At 39.2% G+C, this 14,662-nt stretch overlaps 1 protein-coding gene across 1 annotated transcript in view; it reads right to left on the bottom strand.

Moving 5' to 3' along the window:
• phf19 (PHD finger protein 19) overlaps nucleotides 1-14,662 on the bottom strand; it is a 71,301-nt gene that overhangs the window by 36,649 nt on the left and 19,990 nt on the right. Inside the window, exons 7-12 of the mRNA XM_056463981.1 lie at nucleotides 13,057-13,152; nucleotides 10,365-10,433; nucleotides 9,675-9,795; nucleotides 7,250-7,317; nucleotides 4,211-4,360; nucleotides 2,569-2,638 (exon numbers count right to left, since the gene is read on the bottom strand). Of these exons, the coding sequence (XP_056319956.1) occupies nucleotides 2,569-2,638; nucleotides 4,211-4,360; nucleotides 7,250-7,317; nucleotides 9,675-9,795; nucleotides 10,365-10,433; nucleotides 13,057-13,152 (574 nt within the window). The remainder of the gene's footprint in view (nucleotides 1-2,568; nucleotides 2,639-4,210; nucleotides 4,361-7,249; nucleotides 7,318-9,674; nucleotides 9,796-10,364; nucleotides 10,434-13,056; nucleotides 13,153-14,662) is intronic.

The raw sequence follows: 14,662 nt of genomic DNA, 5'->3' as shown, positions 1-14,662 counted from the left end.
GCCTGAGGTGGCATTCCTGGATCACGGATGTGATCATCGTCCTTCCCAGGGCACACACAGCCGACTTTTTTTTTTTTTTTTTTTGTAAGAGCATAGTCGGTTGCGGTGCGGAGCGCATGCTCAGTCCTGGGTCAGAACCATCCTCGCGCAGCCGGGCCAGCGCCTGCGCTTGGTAGCGCTGGTAGGTGGCCATAGCGTGCATGGTGAGGGGGAAGGCGCACGCAGCACACTGCGTGAGCCTACTGTGCCCAACCAGGAAGAAGGGGATGGGGAGGCTTAGAAGGTCTCGCCTTCATCCTCCACATCACACCCCTCTAATCGGTCCGGCCGCGGAGCTGGGGGATAAACCATCTCCAGAGCCACGGCCGAAGCAGCCTGGGGAAGCACAGCCGCAAAGTCTGCTTCTGGATTCGACGCCGCACTCAAAGTCCCGGAGGGAGCGAGCGGGTTCGAATCCTCGTCAGACCTTGACAGCCCAACCTCCAAGGATGGTGAGGATGGAAGCGCACGCAGATCGGGCAGAAAAAAGTGCCCTCAGGACAGCGTGAGTTTACTGTGCACTTCCGGGAAGAAGGGGACGGGAGGCTTTGAAGGTCTTGCCTCCTTATATCCTCCACATACACCCATCTAGTCGGTCCGGCCGCGGGGCTGGGGGATAAACCATCACCAGACCCACGGCCGAAGCAGCCCGAGAAAGCACGGCCATCATGTCTGCTTTTTAGATGCTAACGCCGCGCTCTCCACCCCGGAGGGAGGGAGCGAGCGGGCTCGCATCCTCATCAGACAATGACAGCCCATCCTCCGATGCAGCGATGGACATCTGACCCCCGGTGTCATCAGGTGAGAGAGCGACCATCCCAGGACGGAGCGCTTCTCTTCACCTGAAGCTTGGATGGAGCGCGTGGAGGAGCGAGAGGTCCACGGCCCGGGGGCGGCGGATTTACTCTCACTGAAACCCTCAGATCTGCCCGAGTGCCAACCGCAGTGCGGGGGACAACTGGGGTGGGTGGCTCTTTTGCAAGAGCGAGCCGCGATCTTAACTGCGCAACAGACATGACATCAGTGATGGCATGCACTGCCCGCGAGCACCGCATTAACATGCTGGACCCCCAGACATGAAACGCTGTGCTCGTGCCCATCATCCGGGGATAGGAAACCACCGCATCCAGAAACGCACGGTCGGAGTGACGTCTTGAAAAAGACGCGCTGCACGACCGTGTTGCTCTTTTAGGAAAGCTTTTTTCCTATATACAAACCGCTCTTGGAGGACCGGACCCAAAGGACGCCAGGCAAGGGAGAAATACCCAGCTCGACCATCTGCCACTGCGTATACGCGCTCTGGACCGGGAGAAGCTGCTTCTCGATCTCTCTCTGTAGACACAGGTTGGAGATACCCTCAAAGACTCTCTCAGAAGCTTCGTGAAAGGCTCTGAAAGCGAAAGGATGTCGAGCATGGCACTGGCTGCGTCTTTATAGCATGACTGATTGTCATTGACGCCAGCTGTGCACGCTGACGCTGCCAACTCATTGGCATTTCATTGGCCCGTTTTTATACTCTTTCAGATGATTGGATTCTGACGAAATCCCCATAGTGGAAGTTTCCACATAGCATTGGAGTTCCCCATCCGAAGGGGAACAGCCTGATCTCATGACGAAACATTACTATTTTTCCGTTTTGTCAGTTTAGTGGCTAATTCGTACTTTGAGTTCAGTCGTACGAAAATGTACAATTTAAAAAACAAGGCGTGGCACAAAATGTACAAATGAGATCGTATGAATTAATACGAATTAGCCACTAAGTCAAAAAGTTGTGTGGTTAGAATTATGCCAAGTTCAGACTGCATGATTTTAGCCCCAATTTTGACTCGCTGACAATTTTTGAGAAATAGCAGACCAATGCCTGCAATCAAAGGCAAATCGGTGCTCGTTCACGAAAGTTACAATCACAGTGTGAACTATCAAAGACGCGATCTGAGGGAATCGCAGATGAATTGCTGACACCTGTCAGATATTTGGCATGCTAAACATCTGGACCTGTCAGCGATTCAAATCATGCCATGTGAAATGAGTTCTGATTGAAAACAACATCGCCAATTAACTACAGCCAATGAGAGAGCAGCATCCACTAGTATGGGTATCTGAAGGCCAGCCTGAGGTTGGGGGAAGTTTAAAGTGCTTATTTTGGTCTTTTTGGCAGGTGAGAAAAATAAGTACATTGTCTACCCCACTAAAGACTTCTTTCTCACTATGTAGTTAACGTCTACCCCTACTTCAACCCTAAACCCAACTGTCACAGTAATGTAAAAACAGATCTGGATCTGGAGTCTTCTCTTTAAGTATAGCTGATTAACCATGTGGATGGATGATAACAGCCTTCTGAGCCTACTAGTAGGCGCATATCTATCTGGCCCATATCTATCAGCTGATAAACACTGATAACGCCCATTCAATCGAGTGATAACATTCGAAGTGAGTGATCTAAGACTGGTCAATAACTAATTTGAATGTGAAATATGACTGATTACACCTCACTGTGGCAGCGACGTGTTACCCAGATGAAAAGCTTACGTTAGGAATAGCATCTTCCAGCAGCCACTTGGCCCTCTTCTTCCTCCGATTCTCTGCAGGATCAGAGTTACTGCAACACAGGAAGATGAGAAACATTCACTCAACATAAATGAGCATTATAATGACTGAATAAACTCTGTAAATAAACTGTCAGTGCATTATCACCACCCACTAAAAGTGTTATTACAGATGTGAGAGCTGAAACTATTAAAACAATTAAAAGGCGATGTGGCTGTTTTTTACTGCAAGCAGTGTGCAAATCATTAAAGGAACAACACTTCATTTTTAAAAATAGTTTTATTTAACAACTCCCATAGTAATAAACACTTTTACCATTTTTGAACATATTCAGCTGATTTCGGGGTCTGGTCGCAGTGGTTTTAGCTTAGCTTAGCATAGATAATTGAATCGGATTAGACCATTAGCATCTCGCTTAAAAATGAATCCGCTTTTTTCTATTTAAAGCTGAAATCTTCTGTAGTTACATTGTGCAAAAACACTGACCAAATTAAAAGTTGCTATTTTCTAGGACGATATGGCTAGGAACTATACTCTCATTAGAATGTAATAATCAAGAAACTTTGCTGGCGTGCCATGGCTGCAGCAGGTGCAATGATATTATGCAGCGCTTAAAAATCGTGACCACCTTTTTGCACAGGGAGTGTGCCTTACCACCATAGAAACATGTGTGAGAGATGATCATGATCATATTGTAGGTGCTGCATAATATCAACTGCTGCAGCAATAGTACGACAGCAAATTACCTTGATTATTATTATTAAAATAAAAACTGGCGACGCAGTGGTGCAGTAGGTAGTGCTGTCGCCTCACAGCAAGAAGGTCGCTGGTTCGAGCCTCATCTGGGTCAGTTGGCGTTTCTGTGTGGAGTTTGCATGTTCTCCCTGCATTCGCATGGGTTTCCTCCCGGTGCTCCGGTTTCCCCCACAGTTCAAAGACATGCAGTACAGGTGAATTGGGAAGGCTAAATTGTCCGTAGTGTATGAGTGTGAATGAGTGTGTATGGATGTTTCCCAGTGTTGGGTTGCGGCTGGAAGGGCATCCGCTGAATAAAGCACATGCTGGATAAGTTGCCGGTTCATTCCGCTGTGGTGACCCCGGATTAATAAAGGGACTAAGCCAAAAAGAAAATGAATAAAAACTTTCAATTTTTTGTCAGTCTTTGTCACAATGTAACTGCAGAAGAATCAAGCTTTGAATAGGAACATTATCTACACTTAATTATTCAAAATTACCTAAACTCTTTGGTCATTTTTGAGTGAGAGGCTAATGGTCTAATCAGTTTCAATGATCTATGCTAAGCTAAGCTACAAGTGCTCCCACCACACTTGGAGATAATTTGACTAGATTCAATAATGATAAATATCAACTGTTTAACTCTATTTCCAAAAAAAGTGTTCCTTTGTAAGATAATAAAAGCTTCTATTTATGATTAGACGACTGGATAATATACAAAAAGCACTGTAAACTAATTCATTTCAATTTCATTGTGGTCGGTGTCTTGATGACCAGTCTCATAGATGAGTTTATTGTTTCCATCAACTAGAAGAACAGTTAAGAAAAAAAGAGGCACTAGAAAGAAAACAAAAGGTTGTCAGAAATGCTCAGAGATTGTGAAACTAACCTGCTTCTGCTGATTGCTTTTTTGCGGCCCCTATGTGCTTCACTCTTCTGGGCCTTCTCTGGGAACAACTTAGATGGTGGGTTAGGAGGGACCCTTGTTCTTAGTCGGAAAATGCATTTCCTCTTTTTGATCTCCTTGCCGCAGAGAAACCTAAAACAAGGAGAAAACAAAAATGTCATAAAAATAATAATATTAATAATAATTTTTTAAAAGTTTAGACTCCCAAAAATTATAGTCTTTTTTTTCTTCAAACGCTAGTTGGTCAGAATAATACATAGTTTTGTTGTCACAGAAAAATCAAGGTTATTGCATATGTTTCTACTTCAAATATCAAAAAATTTTTATATCAAGAAGAATTTTCTAGACACGTTAAAAAGTTATTGGCTACGTCTGAGATCGCATACTTCCCTACTATATAGTACACAAGCTCAGGTAGATCTGGAGAACTCCCCTTCTGTTTGAAGCTAGTGTGCAATTAGGGATTGTTATGAAGATATAACTACTTACTGGGAGCACATCTATTGTGCTGATTTGGATTAGTCAATTAACTTTGTTGTATGTTTTTGGATGGTAGGAGGAAACCCAGGGGGAAACCCACACGAGCACAGAGAGAACAAGTTAACGTCGATTGGCTTGTTAAGGGCTAGAACCAATGACGTTCTTGCTGTGGGGCAACAGTGCTAACCACTGGGCCGATGTGTCGCCCATCTACGAAAAGAGAGGAAAGGGAGGAAGGGGGATTCTTTAAAACGAAGATGACTGTGGTATTAAGGGTGTGCGATTTGGGGAAAATATTTTTTGACAGATATTGTGATTGCGATTTGATTTGCGATTTAATTTTGTAGTCAAGCTTCAGCTCAATAATCTGCAAGCCGTGGCACCAGTTCTGTGACAGCTCTTAAAAATAACCTGTTTTTGTTCGATGTCTGTGACTTTGAAATCACAATATTCCCATATTACTAATGCTGTTCTTTGATATTAATTCATCTATTAATGTTTTTGAAGCAGCAGATGAAATTATCTCACTAGTAAGCGCTTTCCCTGTTTGTTTTCTTTTCTTTTTTTTATTGTGGGCGTTCCGCATAGTTCGGGTGTACAATTCTGATTGGGCAGAATGAAAGTGTGCTCACTCAATTGGCTAGTAAGACTGTCACACACAGCCAGCAGTCATGCATTTGTTCTGGGTGGGGAAAATTAAATAATACATATATATTTCATATCACAGACTCTTGCGATTAACTAATTGCAACGTTTCAAATTACGATTGCGATTCAATTTCGATTAATCGCACAGTCCTATGTGGTATGGAACTTATTTATGGAGACTTAGGAATCTGATTGGTGAAACATGAATTGAATAATGCAGGACCAGCTGTGAGCAATTGTAACGCCCGGGTTCACTTGAGGAAGGCAAAGGCTCGCAAGATTATCAAATACGTTGATTTATTTACAATTACTTACACGGAGGGACATGGGATGAAATCAAACAAGATATCACAAAGAATACCGGACAATGAATGAACTAAATAAAGGGGTATATATATATATATATATAAATATACAGAAACATAATGACACTGATTGCACACAGGGGATGAACACAGGTGAAGGTGATGAACATTAACACATGGCAGGAACTGGAACAAAGGAGCACATGGGGAAAGGTCACATGATGAAAACAAACATACGAGGAAGACAGGGTGTGACAGTAATCATAAGCACGTGATCCTCTTGAAATTAGTTTTTAAATAAACTTCCTGAAATATAAGTCGTCATTTGTTGGAGTAAAACTAATTGACAATTAACTGAAGCACTCAACTACAAATCCTAAATCTATAAAGAAAAACAGAAATTTTGTGATTACGTTAAATGCAAGTTTGTTTGTTTGTTTTTCCATGGCTATATATGTATGCATCAATCCTCATTAAAAAAACTAAAAATTCTGAAAAATAATATATATTCTGTCATAGATAAGTTGTAACTGGTGTAAAAAGCCACATTTTATCATTAGATTTTTGTTTACTTCTAATTTAACAGTCTAAAGGGAAATTAATTTAAAAATTAAATATCAAACCAACAGCATTATTATATTTATTTTATAATAAACATTACTAGGGTTGGGTTGATAGACGATGCCATTCTTCAAGCCCGATGGCCGATAGACATCACAATGCTGAGCCGGTATTGCGATTCTCTGTCCCACCCCCTTCGCAGCAAAATCTTGCTCGCGAAAAATACACACGGCCCCGTTTACACTAATACGTCTTAGTTTTAAAATGGCATTTTAGAACGAAAATGATCCAACTCTGTCATGCGTTGCAGCATCTGAACTCCAGCAGTCAGCTCAGAGAGCAGTGCACGTCAGACAGTTTATCAAGAATGTACTGCTGTATCGCGACTCACTATAGTTGTTAAACGTAATGTTTGATTAATTGTGTCTCTAACGACTCTTCTGTCTTTTGAATCTATCTGGTAGCGTGTCATAGCATTGGTACACTGCTTCAGTCACACTGTTGCTGTTGATTGTTCACATTTTTTACCAACCAAGTTTGACGACGTCATTATAATGACACAGTTCACTCTGCCTATTCATGCCGGAGTCCAGCAGAAAAAGTGATTGACGGGGTAATTTGTTTGTAACTTATCTTTATTTATTTATGAATTGGTTGTGGGTAAAACAAAGACCATGCGGGTCAGGTAGTTGAAATGGTAGGCTACAAATAATTGATTTGTTATGAATTAATTAATCATTCATGAATAATAAATTCACCACCGCCTATGATGACGATGCCATCGTCCACCGCGTTGTTTTACATTAGACATCGTACGTTGCCAAATTGGTCGACATCGCCCAACCCTTAACATTACCAATGCAAATGTGCCTGCTTTGTGTATGTTTTGCTAGCTTTAAGTTAACAGCATTATATAAGCTGCTTTAGAAAATGTTGCAGCACATTTAAGATGCTAAAAACATTAGATCCACTGGAGAAAATATAGTACACTTTAACTTTAATCAGAAAAAGAAGACATTTTTTCTTACTTGCTTTTATAGTTGTTGAGAGCATCGAGAATGAATTGGCCTCGCTCAGACAGAGGGGTATTGGAGAGCTGTAGATACAGAAACAGGTGAGAACATCTTTGAGAGAAACAGATTGCGATGTGGTTTCCTTTGCTGTTGCCTTGAGCTGTCATGTTCCAATGAAGACAAATGAAGCCCTTTGCTGTAGTTGTTAAGTCTTCTATAAAGCGAAGTGTGAGCAATTTAGCAGTGCTGTTTTCTCAGATTACATACGGCAACAAACAAGCGATTAGAGTGACAAGCGTTGACGAGCAATAAAAAAATGACTAATTTTCACTATTCATTTCCTTCAAAAGAGCTGCTTTTGACTGCCTAGCAATTACAACTACAAACCACTGGCACTGTTATTGAATGTATGTTGTTGTTTTTATATGTAATGGCTTTTAAATGAGAAGTGTGTCAGTTTTGCACCACTAGTGGATGAAAATAGAATCAAATGCATAATGTAGAGTTGTTAGGATGCTCCCTTATGGTAACTAGACTCACCAGCCACTTTATTAGGTACACCTTACTAGTACCGGGTTGGACCCCCTTTTGCCTTTAGAACTGCCTTGATCCTTCGTGGCATAAATTCAACAAGGTATTGGAAATATTCCTCCGAGATTTTGGTCCATATTGACATGATAGCATCACGCAGTTGCTGCAGATTTGTCGGCTGCACATCCATGATGCAAATCTCCCGTTCCACCACATCCCTAAGGTGCTCTATTGGATTGAGTTCTGGTGACTGTGGAGGCCATTTGAGTACAGTGAACTCATTGTCATATTCAAGAAACCAGTCTGAGATGATTCACGCTTTATAACATGGTGTGTTATCCTGCTTGAAGTAGCCATCAGAAGATGGGTACACTGTGGTCATAAAGAGATGGACATGGATAGCAACAATACTCAGGTAGGCTGTGGCGTTGACACAATGCTCATTTGGTACTAATGGGCCCAAAGTGTGCCAAGAAAATATCTCCCACACCATTATACCACCACCACCAGCCTAAACTGTTGATACAAGACAGGATGGATCCATGCTTTCATATTGTTGACGCCAAATTCTGACTCTACCATCCAAACGTTGCAGCAGAAATTGGGACTCATCAGACCAGGTAACGTTTCTCCTTTTTCTGTTGTCCAATTTTGGTGAGCCTGTGTGAATTGTAGCCTCAGTTTCCTGATCTTAGCTGACAGGAGTGGCACCCGGTGAGGTTTTCTGCTGCTTTAGCCCATCTGCCTCAAGGTTGGACATGTTGTGCGTTCAGATGCTCTTCTGCATACCTCGGTTGTAACAAGTGGTTATTTGAGTTACTGTTGCCTTTCTACCAGCTCGAACCAGTCTGGCCATTCTCCTCTGACTTCTATAATCAAGGCATTTGTGCCCACAGTACTGCTGCTCACTGGTTATTTTCTCTTTTTTGGACCATTCTCTGTAAACCCTAAAGATGGTCATGCATGAAAATCCCAGTACAGCAGCAGTTTCTGAAATACTCAGATCAGCCCGTCTGTGTGCTGCAATGCAATTGCTAGGTTGGTCTAGGGGTTGCTAAGCATTTTCAAGAGTGTTTTGGGTTTTACCTTATGGTTGCTAAGATGTATTGTGCGATAACTAGAACTTTACTAAGATAATTTTGACTTTGCTATGCAGTTGTTGTTATTAGTTTTAATAGGTGCTCCTTTATGGTTGCTAGGATGTACAGTTGTGGTCAGAATTATTAAACCCCCTGAATTATTAGCCCCCTGTTTATTTTTTCCCCAATTTCTGTTTAACAGAGAGAAGATTTGTTCAACACATTTCTAAACATAATAGTTTTAATAACTCATTTCTAATAACGGATTTATTTTATCTTTGCCATGATGACAGTAAATAATATTTGACTAGATATTTTTCAAGACACTTCTATACAGCTTAAAGTGACATTTAAAGGCTTAACTAGGTTAATTAGGTTAACTAGGCAGGTTAAGGTAATTAGGCAAGTTACTGTATAACAATGGTTTGTTCTGTAGACTATTGAAAAAAGGGGCTAATAATTTTGACCTTAAAATGTTTTTTTTTTTTTTTTTAAACTGCTTTTATTCTAGCCGAAATAAAACAAATAAGACTTTCCCCAGAAGAAAATATATTATCAGACACACTGTGAAAATTTCCTTGCTCTGTTAAACATCATTTGGGAAATATTTAAAAAAGAAAAAAAAATTCAAAGGGAGGCTAATAATTCAACTGTAGCCAGAGTGTTCTGGGTGTTGCTATGTAGCTGCAAGGTTGTTCTGAGAGTTGATATGTTGGTCTTGGTGTTTAAGGGTTGCTAAAGTGGTTAACAAGGCATTACTAGGGTGTTTTATGTGATACTACAGTATGTAGTCTATGAGATCTTGGTTAGAAAATGTTTGAAAATATAACCTTGCCCATCTGGAAACGATCCCAGTTGTTGCTGATGAAGGCTACGATCTCCTCCAGTTCAAAGTATTTCTTCTTACTTTGGACTCCCAGGTTGTAAAGGGCAAGATGGACCACATCAACCCTGCCAAAAAAAAAAGTTAAAAGTGTAAAAATCTCATGAAAAGTTAACTTCTAGCTCAGATGTAGTCTACTATGTTTAGCCCTAAAGCTCTTAGATCATATGACACCCCCAAAATCTGCATGAAATTTCACATGCTAAAATGATAAATAGAGTGCAGTTTTGTTCACGAGGCAAGGTCCATTTTAACACACTAGACTTTTTTTTTTTAAAAGGATAAAGCTTAAATCCCAACCGAGACTGGCTTCATACCTAAATATCCAACACATCCAACTCACTGAATTTTGAGAGTAATCCCCTGCTATCATAAGAAATCCTCTCAGCACCAAATCTTCGCTTCAAATGGCTATTCCTCATTTGGGACAAAAAGCAAGAATCAATGTCCAGAAAACTCTACGCTGAAAAAAAAGACACCCTCTCTTTGCTTTCTGAAATAGCTGGGCGCTCCAGAGAAAAAGCTCCGGATGGAGGGCTCCAGTCCACATCAATCACATCCAACACTTTGACTACATAATTCTGACATGGATCTGGGCGCAATCACTCGCGAGGGGGAAAGAAGAGCTGCCATTTACCATCTGAGAGCCAGCCGCTTGATGTATTCCACTCCTTTATTGCACACCGCACAAATGAACAAGTAAAACCTGCGAGAGAAAAGGACAGAAAATGGAGTCATTTAAATTACACACCTTGGAGAGGTACAAATGGTGCTGCGGCCGTGGAAAGATTGCGCTTGACAGTGTCATTATGATCTTTTAAAAATCCCCCGACGCATGTAATCTCGCCCATGTGCGACGCCGCATTAAGTTTGTGGCAATATTCACTAATCATCAGCGTTGAGATGTTGCAGCATTCATGGTTATAGCATTCATTGATCTTTCTGAAAAGAAATGGCTTGTATTTCATTACATAATGAATAACGCCGACCCTAAAATCTGATAGGATGGATTCGAAGCCAGTTCAAAGCCACCAACAAGAAATTTTTAGCGACAAGGAATTTATCTTAAGCACTGAACGCAAAACAGTTGCACAGTCCAAGACAATCATGAGACTTTTGATGTTCAGAGATCAATTTAAATGATTTAAATACCTGTTTTTTTAATAAGTTATAGTAGTTAAAGCTGGGTTTGTTTTCTCTATCTGGAAATTGATTTTTAACAGTAACTGATACAGCTTTAAATAGAGACTACTTGTGAGCTCTGAGGTTGTTAATCGATTCTATATGCTTTGCTTTTGCTTATTTTTCACCTTTGTGCATCCTTATGGACATTTTGTCTGTTTTTATGCTCATTTTGTTTACATCTCTTTATTTTATGTTCAAGGTATTAAAAATGACTACACTAAGGACATTCAGGACATAAATACTAATGCATTATTTCAACACAGTGTCATTTAAGCACAAAGTTGTGCATTTTTTGCTAACAGGGATCAATATTGTTGGAAATTAAATACCGCATAAAAGAGATGTCTGATAATCTTGCTCTTGAAAAATGTACATATGTAATCAGTGGTAAAACAGGGAATTTTAAAAAGTGAGGTCCCCTTTGGGTCACTTTATAAAGGCATAGATAAAATGGAGGTTTTTGGAAAGATTACTGTAATTTGAAATTCAATGTAATAATATATATTTTTATACAACAGTTCTGTCTGGTTCTTGAATCTGATTGGCTGATAGCCGTACTATATTCTGCAATATCAGAACTTGTACAGCCTCTTCACCTTTGTGTATTACTCCGCCCACATAGAGTGACAGCAGATCAATAAACTCACTATAGTTTGACAAATATTGCAGCTGTTGGACAACATAATGTACTTTTGAGGCTTTTTTATTCGAGAATGTAGTTGTTTAGATTGTAACTATGCAGTTTATTTATAAGGACAGTACCTATTTTAGATATTTAGAATTTCTGAAATTTCATTGAGCAGAGCATATATGGTTGATGTTCCACCACAAGTTCTTAAGGGAGAAAAACTCAGCATTTTCTTATCGTATTTCAAACTACAGCTGATCAAATCATTACAAAACAGGTACATTCTAAGTTGATCTCTCTCTTTTGTATGTTGTAGTGCTGTGTTTATACCATAGTAATGTTGTAGTGTTTGCTTTGCTTTGACTTTTTAGTGTTAATTATTGCGATCTCCCGACTGCAACAGTAAAATACTGGGAAATCTCTGAGCAAAATCATCTGTCTTGTCATCACTTTAGACATTACACTAGAGAATCATTCAAAAACTAGCTCTAAAGTGACGTTTGTGAAGTAGCAAAATTTTCTGCTGTTCTGATGTCAGCAGCAGATGTGAATGAATGGTGGAAGAAAGTAGTTCCTCATACAAAAGGATTTTTGAGACTCTCTGTGTTTGATTTTCTTTTTTATATACACGATTGTGCTGTCGAACTGTTGTAAAAACGCAACATCACACAAGTAGCAGTGTGATATGGCTGTATATCAGCACTGGTGGGACACTAAAGCACACAGCCTGTGGCCTTAAACTAATGCACGCCTCCCACCAGTACCAATATACAGCCATATCGCAATGAAACTTGTGTAAATATTTACTCATATAAATATTTATATTTATATATGTTGTTATATTTTATATACACACACATACATTGGTGAATTTTAATGTATTTTGTTTATAACTTATTTTCAACGTTGTTTCCGTTTAATAATTGTTGGAGTGGGAGGTACATTCTGAAAATTAGTATATAAAAAGTTTATATTGTCTACTGGTTTTTTAATATAATTAAATATATTTTTAATGACCTTTTTTAAGTCCAATTTAATTACACTTATGTAATTAGAATTATGTCGGTCTTATGGTAAGGATTTCAGAGTTTTTTTGTAAATATAGATTGACTGATAATTTTGTATGTTAGTGAGAGGTGTTGTTTTGCTGTAACATACACACATTAATCCCTATGGAAAACATGAATGTGAAATACTTTCCGAACCAGCGCCACTGAAAAAGTAGGCAGACACTAAGTGCACTACTTTGCAGTGTTTCATCATATTAATAAATCTAATAAAACTTGAGTTTGTGCATCACATTGATTTTAGAAACTCCACCTCCAGACGCAATACAATCACTAAAACATTTCTTCAGTGATATTTAATAACACACAGTCAATTGCTTTGCTGAAAACTTAATTGATTTGAAGGAGAAAATGAGAAATCCATATTGTAGGAAGGCGGAATAGTGTTGCACAGATGCCAGTTGTTTTGTTGTGGTAAATTCAGTGATAAATGTAGCTCTTTAACATACCTATCTCCAAACATCATGGAGTCCTGTAGGCACTGCGTACACGCTTCATGAAACCACTGCTCACAGCGAAAGCATTGCAGCATTTTCAGATACCACCTGATGGGCAAATCACAGAATAAGAAATGAACTGTGCGAGGTTTCTTATCAGACACAAACCACAAAGACCTAAACAGACCAATTACATTTCAGCATAAACAAGAATAAAGGTAAGCAAAGCTAGTGTGTGTAACAACAACAATGCGTTTCAGTTTGTAGTAGGTAACAATAACAACACAGCTTTTGTTATGGTTATTTTTAGGGTAAATATAAAATGCTAATTTATATTGCACTTGCTGACATTCATTCAGCATCACAGCGTACGCACAGTACAGTAAATGCTGAACAGTGTCACAGACTTTGACACAATAATCAGTTGACTACTTTTAGGAAGCAAAGTAAGGACTTTGTTTTTCTGCAATCCTGTGGCAGTCCCTGTTTTGCCGTATGTTGCATAAAGCAATTTTGGTTTGATCAAAATGATTGCGCTGAGTGAGCAGACAGAAGCCGAGCACACGAGGCAGAGACGTGTGAGGAGCACATTTGTCACGCTTTTCCTGCATTTCACTGAAACATGCAAACAAACCACTTCACTATCATTAATAAAACATCCCAGTGCTATCAAATTATGCCACAGATGTTGTGTCCAATGCACTGAAACTATGATTTGGGAACTGTGCACGGAATCTGTGTTTATATAAATGGGGCATTCTACCAGAAATGTACATTTTCACTTATAAAAATGTGACAGGGCCTGACCTTTAAGTTTGTCTTCCTCAAAAAATCATACAAAACAAGCCTAAAATCATACAATTCAATGATAGAATGCATCCTTGATCACTGTCAGCTTCTCCATCAAATGATGTCAGTTCCTTTAAGTCATAGCCTTAAATCTGTATTGCACAAATTTTATGTTAAATTGAATGCAAATGTGACAGGACTAACAGAAACATGGGGACAACTGTAAATTTATTTGTATTATATATTTGTAGTATTTATTTGTAGAATGTATTTACAATTTGATCTTTTTAATCAATTGATGTGAACGATAACAGCATAAACTTGCTATTTCTGAAGTTTTTTCCTGAATTTTAGCATAACAAAACTATTAAAGCTGTAGGTTCAATTGGGCTATGGACAAGGACAATAACAGGGTTTGTACATTTGTCAAGTGTTTTTAATAAAGAAAAAAAATCTGAGAACCAAATGAATGACATATTCCTTTACAGAACAACTCACAGAAATCAACCATCAGGCCATTTAAGAAATGTTTGGGATGAAATGCTTTTTATTCACTTTATTTATGTTTTTATTTCAATGTGTGTTTCTGGTAGAATGTCCCATTTACTTCCAAGTTATTCATTTCAGTATTGGTTTCCGAAAATTCGAGTCATTTATTTATATTTACATTTTTCTCAGTTTTAAACAGGTCTATATAATGGAAAAAATTGGCAGCCTGTCTACAAATAAAGACTAATATTTTTCGAAAGAGGTGGGAAAGTATTATAAGATATTTAGACTAGGTATATTTAGAAGTTATTTAATCAATCCTCGATGTAACTTGTTTGTG

The sequence above is a fragment of the Danio aesculapii genome, chromosome 8 (assembly GCF_903798145.1).
Source record: "Danio aesculapii chromosome 8, fDanAes4.1, whole genome shotgun sequence".
Taxonomy (NCBI): Eukaryota; Metazoa; Chordata; class Actinopteri; order Cypriniformes; family Danionidae; genus Danio; species Danio aesculapii.
Note: the sequence above shows the minus strand (reverse complement) of the source record. Positions and strands in the feature narration are given on the sequence as shown.